The sequence below is a fragment of the Bison bison genome, unplaced genomic scaffold (genome assembly GCF_000754665.1).
Source record: "Bison bison bison isolate TAMUID 2011002044 unplaced genomic scaffold, Bison_UMD1.0 scf7180017860443, whole genome shotgun sequence".
NCBI classification, from domain to species: Eukaryota; Metazoa; Chordata; class Mammalia; order Artiodactyla; family Bovidae; genus Bison; species Bison bison.
This window is the reverse complement of record NW_011491015.1, coordinates 3,706,761-3,716,006: the sequence shown is the minus strand read 5'-3', so window position 1 is coordinate 3,716,006 and position 9,246 is coordinate 3,706,761. Positions and strand designations below refer to the sequence as shown.

General features: G+C 44.4%; 1 protein-coding gene across 2 annotated transcripts in view; it reads right to left on the bottom strand.

Annotated features, from left to right (window-relative positions):
• Positions 1 to 9,246, bottom strand: part of AGBL1 (ATP/GTP binding protein-like 1) — a 920,262-nt gene that overhangs the window by 785,306 nt on the left and 125,710 nt on the right. For both annotated transcript variants that reach the window (XM_010832175.1, XM_010832176.1), the window contains one exon: positions 168 to 205. In XM_010832175.1, coding sequence (XP_010830477.1) covers positions 168 to 205 — 38 coding nt within the window. The remainder of the gene's footprint in view (positions 1 to 167; positions 206 to 9,246) is intronic.

Genomic DNA, 9,246 nt, shown 5'->3' with positions numbered 1-9,246 from the left:
CTTTGCAGCCCCGACCTTGGAACTGCCATTGTATCCTCCCTCTCGCCCCAAAGAGCCAGGAATGGCTCAATTGCCTTCAGGTTGAAAATGAGCCGTGGAGACAGAAGAGCATCTTTCACTGAACTCAGAGGGGAAAGACAGCACCATGCTCCAGAAGAGGCACTTACTGGATTTCAGCAGTGCTGCCAGGACTTCAGCGGCTGCCCTGGGGAAAGAGAAACAAGAGTGGTCAGATCAGTGTTCCCTGGTCTTTTTTAAGCCCAGGGATCCCACAGCCGGCCTGCTCATTGCTGCCACCTAACTGCCCCATTAGTAACCAGGTAGCAGGCATTCCATGGATTCTGCTGCTGACCATTAAAGGGCCAGGAATGTAGAAATCGTGCTGAGTGAAGCGTCTGTCTTGCAAATGGGTATCAAGAGTCCCTTCTGCTGCTGGGAGTCTCTCCCCATCCCCGCTCCCACCAGCTTCCTCACACCCCACTCCTTCCAGCCAGAGCTCTCACAGGCCCTTGATTTATACCTGGAAACCCCTGGGACTCTGTGGAACGAGTTGGGAGGGGTGAGCCTTGGAGGCTGGGTGAGTACAGCAATTCACCGCAAACTTCTTGAAATACTCAGGGCCCAGGAGACACACTCGAAAACACTCACACACTAGAAAATGAAGCTGGTTCCTTAGGGTAGAAAATGGCTATATTGCATTTTTCTTCCAAATTCATTGTTTTCTTCCATAAAGGAATTTGACAGCCTTTGTAACAGCGAGAGGAGGCACAGAGGATGAAAATGCCTTTGGCCCAAGGCTTAGTGACTTCCGTCTGCTCCCTGTGCCTGGGAAGGTCATACGAAGACCCACTCATATGGCAGAGGGAAACCATGGCACTGGGGACTCTGTGGTGTGATTCTGGGAGGGAGAGTGGGTTTGCTTTTTTTTAAAAAGTGTTCTGCACAGCCCTACTAACTTATCCTTAAAGCCTATTCAACAGTAATGCTTTCAAACTGTGAGGCTGGAAAAGACATTTGAGAGTCCCTTGGACAGCAAGGAGATCAAACTAGTCAATCCTAAATGAAATTAAGCCTGAATAACCATTGGATGGACTGATGCTGAAGCTAAAGCTCTAATTCTTTGGCCACCTGATGCGAAAAGCCAACTCATTGAAAAAGACCCTGATGCTGGGAAATATTGAGGGCAGAAGGAGAAGGGCATGACAGAGGGTGAGATGGTTGGATGGCATCGCCAACTCAGTGGACATGAGTTTGAGCAAACCCCAGGAGATAGTGAAGGGCAGGAGAGCCCAGGATGCTATGGTCCATGGGGTCACAAAGAGTCGGACACGACTTAGCAACTGAATAACAACAACAACAAAAAAAAACCAGTGATATATTCCCAGCACCCTTCTGAGAACTGGGGGAACAGGCCAAAGAAAATATATCACTATTCCAAGATTTCCTAGACATGGGAGTGGAACTGAAACCCCAAACCCAGAAATCTCTCTTCCCATTTTTGCTTCCTACATCCACTGGTCTTCAGAGCTTATCTTGCACTTGCTTTGCCCCAATCTCTGCATAGTTGATAAAGAACAAGTCTCTTTGCAATATATTATGTACTATTTCCCTGGTGGCTCAGATGGTAAAGAATCTGCCTGCAATGCAGGAGACCCAGGTTCAATCCCTGGGTCAGGAAGATCCCCTGGAGAAGGGAATGGCTACCCACTTCAGTATTCTCGCCTGGAGAATTTCATGGACAGAAGCTACAGTCTGTGGGGTCACAAAGAGTCGCACATGACTGAGCAACTAACACTTTCACATTGAGCAATAGAGCCGACAGTGAAAAATAACAACAAAGGAATGAACAAAAGTAAACTAAACTAAAATAGAAATTAGGTGCTTGAAACATGATTGCTCCCCATAACCTGTGAGAGAATTCTGTGAAGCAGTGGTCTGATGCTCAAAGGCACAAATCCATGGTTGGGATGACCCCAGCCCAGTGAGACCCACCCAGCTTCAAGACACTTGTAAAGAAAGCAAGGCTAGTTTTCACCAACGGACTACATCACATCTCCTTCCTAACTGCAGTTTCCTCGGATCAACTTTCAGCTTCCTCAGTCACCCTCTTTCTAACTCTACATAGTGGTGTTGCAGGAAGAGGAACACCTTCTTACCTAACATTTGGAAATGAATTGTCCTAGGAGACACATGTACCCACAAAACAAAAGGCATTATTGGGAAGGGGCGCCCGGTGGAGAACAGGGGACCCAGGGAACTGCTCTGCCATGCGGCTTGCTGCCTCGGGTTTTATGGTAATGGGAAAGGAAACTGCAGAAACAGGAAAAGAAAGAATGTGGGCATCCCAAGCAAAATATCTAGCCTAGTCTTAGATCACGACCAGATCTTGGGGCAACCCTGCATTTTTGATTTGCATGGCATGTTTTTTGGGGGGATTCACTATCGGGTACTGCTCCATTGAAAAGTGAAAGTGTTAATTGCTCAGTCATGTTCAACTCTATGCAACTCCCACAAACTATAGCCTGCCAGACTCCTCTGTCCATGGGATTCTCCAGGCAAGAATACTGGAGTGGTTGCCATTTCCTTCTTCAGGGGATCTTCCTGATCCAGCGATTGAACCTGGGTCTCCTGCGTTGAAGGCAGATTCTTTACCATCTGAGCCACCAGGGAAGCCAGTAGTGTGATAACACAATAAATAAACATGAATCCAAACAGTGACGGATACAGCAGAAAACACATGGTAAAGTGTCGTATTAGTCAAAGATGGGAGATTGATTCCTGAGGAACCAGAAAATATTTCTTTCTTCACAAATACTTTGTCCTTCTAATTGGGGGAGCAATCTGTGACACAGCAAAGGGCACATTTAGAGCAACGATGCACATCAGGTTGGAGACCAAAAATCCAGTATAAGTTTAGATACAGTTTCATAGATAATAAGAAGCCATTCCATTTCTTCGATCAAGAGGGTATGGGGTCAAGGATGGAAAAGCAAGAGGAAGAATTTGAGCAAAGAATTGAAACAGGAGGAAAGCGGGCAGAGTGAACTTTTAAAGGAATAGTGTAGCCACAAGACAGGACAAAGACTGGTTAGACCCATAGATGCAAGGTGGCAGGGGACTCGACTTCCGACAGATTTAGAGCCTCATTGGGCGCTCAGTGTGCTATATTAGCGTAAGCTAAGGGTCACACCCACCAAGACAGCTCTGAGGCCATAAAAGGCGAAAAGTGGGCGGTGGTCCAATTTCTAGAAATCTCACTCCTCCCTGCCCTGTGAAATTTATTGTTGTTGTTAAGTCGCTAAGTCGTGTCTGACTCATACAACCCCTTGAACTGCAGCCCGCCAGGCTCCTTTGTCCATGGGATTTCCCAGGCAAGAATACTGGCGTGGGTTGCCATGCCCTCCTCCAGAGGATCTTCTCAACCCAGGGAAGGCCAGCCTATGAAACTACCCAGCTCATAAAAACTAACCACAGCTTATTTCAAGGCCTCTCTCGCGCGCCTTCTGTGAGACTCCACACTCTATCTGTAGAGTATGTTTCTCTCTAAATAAATCCACTTTTACCTATCACTTTGTCTCCAAACTTCTTATAAAGTAAGAACCTCAAATTCACCAGGAACAGAATCAATAAGATTTGACGGTAAACAGGCCAATGATAAAGGGCAAAGGAAAGGGAAGAGTCAATGAGAGCCTGGAATTTTTAGCCAAGGTAATTGGGAGACCAATTAACCCTGGAAGGAGGGAAATTGAGGTGTTTAGAGAAGATGTTGAGTTTGATTTGGGACTTGCTGAGCTCGAGATGATGGGGACAAAGCTACACAGAACTATTCAAAACGCTACTAGAAACACAGATTGAGGATTCTGGAGGACATCCAGAGTTGGGGTGTATATTTATGAATCACTACAGTAGCAACACCAGTTGTAGCCACAGAAACAGGGGATATCTGTGAAGAAATTCAATCAGGAGCTGAATAGAGAACTGGTCCAGGGAGGCATCTGAACTAGAGGGAAGGAAACCCCTAAGAAACTCAGATAATGCACAGTCAAGGGGAAAGAAATAGAGGGGGTTCAGTTTAAAACTAAGTCGCAAGATTTTCCAGGCACAGCGTTTTTCAAACTGTATGTTGTGACCCAACTGTTTGTTGCTTTTAGTCGCCCAATCATTTTTGACTCTTTGATATTCCATGGACTGTAGCCCATCAGGCTTCTCTGTCAATGGAATTCTCCAGGCAAGAACACTGGAATGGATAGCCATTCCTTTCTCCAAGGGATCTTCCTGACCCAGGGATCAAACCTGGGTTTCTGCCACATTGCAGGCAGATTCTTTACCATCTGAGCCACCAGGGAAGCTGTAGGTTGTGACCCAATAGGAGCTGTAAAATCAGTTCAGCAGTTAACTAGCTTCATTAATGAAAATGAATAAATTGAAATGGAATAAAATATATCAGAGATATCTCATGCAGCAAAGCCTAGCAGTGATCTGGGAAACCTTATTTCAAGGCCCATACACACATTGTGTGCCTACTGGGAAGATAATATAAGTAATTTCCTCTAAAAAAAATTAAGCTTGTAAAGATGCAGGTTAAGGTATAGGATCCATATGAGATCTAAACAAGAGCAAACGACTGGAATCAGCTAATGAACTAATGAGCAAACAGAAAGTGTTTGATCCCCCACGTGGTGCTGAGATCAGGCATTCATGTGAATGTCACCGAAAGCCTCTGAACATTCACTCTGTCTGGTGGATAAATGTCTGGAAGACTGGTCCACTGTCTGAACACTGCACTCTGCTTCCCTCCTGACTCCCTGGTGTTACACTAAGAACGTAACACCAACTATTTTGCCAACCAATGGTTAAACCAACAAAAAGCAAAAATGCAAGCGGCTAAAGTTTAAACAAGTAAGAAAATGAGTGAAAGTGAGTTACTTCCACGCTAAGAAATAAGCCCACAGCATTGAATGAATGAATTGGTGTTCTAGACTGCCCCCTGCTGGACATGGACATTCAGCACCCATGGTTCTGATAGTTTCCCTGGTTCTATAACCATTTTTGAGATGCCACTATTCTGTTGGACATGGAACAACAGACTGGTTCCAAATAGGAAAAGGAAAAGTCATTGAATTAGGAATTAGAAGGCTGGGGTTTGAAGCAGTCTTGTGTCCTGGGGTTTACTGGATCACCCCAAATCTCACAGCAGCCTCACCAGTGAAGTAGATTTAATCGGGTCTAACTGATAACAGTGGTGTGAAGAAGGAAATCAAGGAAAAATTAAATTAAAATCTACCACAGTCCCTGGAACATACCATGAACTTGTATGTATCTCTAATAGAACCACTACCAAGCAAGGAAGTGAGGATTCATCTCTCTATACGTGTTCGCAGATGGTGAGCTGGCAGGATTGTCACATGCTCGTCAGGAGAGGCCCCTGGGGGAAAATGGGTTTCTCCCTCTTGGAGAAAAATAAAATAGCCAAACTATTTCAGGGAGGTCAAGTATTCTGAAATTCCAAAGGTCTAGATATAATGATCGTGATCTATATTAGTTATCTATGTCTATGTGAAAAATTACCACAAACTTAGCAGCTTAAAACAACACTTTCTATCTCACAGTTTTTCTGGGGCAGGAACTCCATGACTTACCAGATCCTCTGTTTATGGTCTTTCAAAGCTGCAACCAAGGTGTCAGCCAGAAATGCATCCTTGTCATCTGAAAGCTCAGCTGCGGAAGGGTCTGCTTCCTAGCTCCAACAGATCATGGACAGAATCCATTTCCTTGCAACAGTGAGGCTAAGGACTCTGGTGTCTTTTCTATTAGTCAGCTGAAGACCAATCTCAGCTCCTAGACGCTACATAGGACCTGTCTACTAACCATCAATCATGAAATTTTGATAGGCTGTATGTAAACAAGATACAGTCTTCTAGAACACAATGCAATCATGGGGGTAACACACTCTCACTGTGGCCATATCCTATTGTCTAGAAGAAAGCCTTGGATCTTACCCATTCTCAAGGGGAGCTGTGCTCAGTCACTCAGTCCTGTCTGATTCTCCACAGTCCCATGGGCTGTAGCCTGCCAGCATCCTCTGTCCATGGAATTTTCCAGTCAAGAACACTGGAGTGGGCTGCCATTTCCTTCTCCAGGGGATCATTCCAATTCAGGGATCCAACCCACATGTCTTGCACTTCCTACATTGGCAGGCAGATTCTTTACCACTAGCATCACCTGGGAACCCCCTCAAGGGGAGGGGATTACTCAAATGCATAAACACCAGGAGACGGAGGTTAAGGGGCGGGGGGGTGGCTACATAACAGTCTATACACAACCCAACGCTTCTTGCAATCTTTGCTATTTAGATACTAGGATCCTGATATTCTCCTAGCCAAGACATGACCCTCCCTGGTCTTCCTCTTCCCACAGAATAGAACTACTGCTATCTCAGAAACTGAGCATCCATCCTTCTGTCTGTATGCCCTTATCATCCAGATCACCCCATGCACTCACACTCCCCCATTTTAGCTTCTAGAATGCTCTTAATTTTCCCATTCCTCTGTTGTTTCAACCCTAGTCCAAGCACATGGGGGTCTGGTACTTCATGGAAAAATGTAATTTCTAGTCATTGGTCCTTGGTTGAAATTTACATTTTATTTTCTGTATAATAAATGTATATGAACTGCAGAATGTTAGATATATCAGAAAATAGAGTTGTGCATGAGTAAATGGAAGAAATTAAATCACACAAATATCTCTCACCTAGCTACTGTGATAACCCCAGAATGAATCTAACCATATCAACTCTAACATGTGTGTGTGTTCAATCACGACCAACTGTTTGCAACCCCAGGAACTGTAGCCCACCAAGCTTCTCTGTCCAGGAAATCTCCCAGGAAATATCTACTCCAGATCCCCTTCAAACTGGTCTTCAGGCTGCAACTAAAATGATGTTTTATCAAGATCATCTGATTAGAAAGCCCTCACATTGCAACTCCCACAACTACTTTCTCTTTTGGAAAAACACCCAAGTCTGAAACACGCTCCTGGAGACCCCACCAAGCCTGGGAGCTGCCACCCACTCCAGCCCAGCCCCAGCCCAGCCTCTCATGCTCTATAATTCTGCCCCACTGACCTTTTGCCAGGCTTTGAAACATGTCCTGTAACTTGTCTTCCGTCCTTGCCAATGACACAGCCTAAAATGCCATGGCCTTCCCCTCCTTCTTCACATCCCATGTCAGGTGTCACTCCCACAGGAAAGACTTTCAGGACCCCTAGCCTAGGTCTCGGAGAAGGCAATGGCACCACACTCCAGTACTCTTGCTTGGAAAATCCCATGGACGGAGGAGCCTGGTGGGCTGCAGTCCATGCGGTCGCTGAGGGTTGGACACGACTGAGCGACTTCACTTCCACTTTTCACTTTCATGCATTGGTGAAGGAAATGGCAACCCACTCCAGTGTTCTTGCCTGGAGAATCCCAGGGACGGGGGAGCCTGGTGGGCTGCCATCTCTGGGGTCGCACAGAGTCAGACACGACTGAAGTGACCCAGCAGCAGCAGCAGCAGCCTAGGTCCAGGTCCTCTACTGGTATATTCATTCTTCACCCCTCCCCCCTTTTAAATTTCTCAATTCAGTTTGTAATTTTTCACTCCTTTCATGGTGATTTTACTAATGTCTCTCTCCCCTTCCAGTCTGCAAACTCCAAAAAACAGAAAACATTTTGTTTTGCCTTATTCAGTGTATGTGACTGTATGCTCAGTTGCTTCACTCTTGTCTGATTCATTGATACCTCATGGATTATAGCCTGCCAGGCTCCTCTGTCCATGGGATTCTCCAGGCAAGAATACTGGAGTGGGTTGCCATGCCCTCCAGGGGATCATCTTGACCCAGGGACTGAACCCACATCTCTTATGTCTCCTGTGTTGACAGATGGGTTCTTTACCACTAGATCCATATTCTACCCCCACCATTTAATAGTACTTGATTACAGAACACCATCAAATATTCACTTAACCTTTTCCAAAAATCAGGCACTGGTCTAGGAGCTTTATTTACACTGTCCATTCAGCCAACAAATATTTATTGAGCACTTACTGTGTGCTGAGATAAACTGATAAAGCAAAGATTCTTACACTCCAAAGGGATAAGGTTAAGGAAATAATTAATAGACAATAATTATTTTTTTAAGAATATATTAAATTAGTATTCTCAATTGTGATCAGTGCCATGGAGAAAAAAAAAATTAAAAATAGAGTAAAGAGATCAGATGCACAGGGCCAGTTTGCAAAGTTTTAAAGTTTGGCTAGTGTAGGCTTCATGGGGAAGACAACCTCTGAACAAAGTAGGGATGGAAGCTGTCCTATGCATATCAGAAGGAAGCATGCCCAGACCCTCTATAATGACAAGAGGCCTGATCTGTTCAAGGAACAGAAAGCTGGACTGGGCTGCTGGGGCCAAAATGGATGGGGGAAGAAGAGTAGGAGCTGGGGTAAGGAGGAACAGAGGGCCTGGTGTGCACTGAGAGGCTTCACCTACATTCCAAGTGAGGAATTCACCAGAGAATTTTGAGCAATGATACAACATATTTTAAGATTTTTCTGGCTGCTCTATTTTCCAAAAGAAAAAAGGACTCTAAGGAAGCCAAAGTAAAAACCAGTAGAGAACTTTGCGGAGCAAACCAAATACAGCAATGACTAAAAGGGATTATAGACAATGGTCAAGTGGGATTTCTCTTGACCCACTTGCAGGAATGCAGGGTTGGTTGAACCTCTGAAAATCAACCAATTAATCCATCATAATAACAAAATACAATACAAAAATCATATTATCGTTTTAATAGACACAGGAAGACCATTTGATAAAATTCATTACACTTTCATGATAAAAATGCTCAACACACTAGGAATAGAAGATAACTTACTAATATCTGATAAACGGATCTCCTTGTCTCTGATAAAGTGATCCCTTAAAACCATAGTTAACATGATACTTCATGGAGAAACAAGACTGGACGCTTTCCTTCTCTGATCGGGAACAAGATTAAGATCTTCAGAATGGGAGAAAATAATAGCAAATGAAGCAACTGACAAACAACTAATCTCAAAAATATACAAGCAACTCCTACAGCTCAACTCCAGAAAAATAAATGACCCAATCAAAAAATGGGCCAAAGAACTAAATAGACATTTCTCCAAAGAAGACATACAGATGGCTAACAAACACATGAAAAGATGCTCAACATCACTCATTATCAGAGAA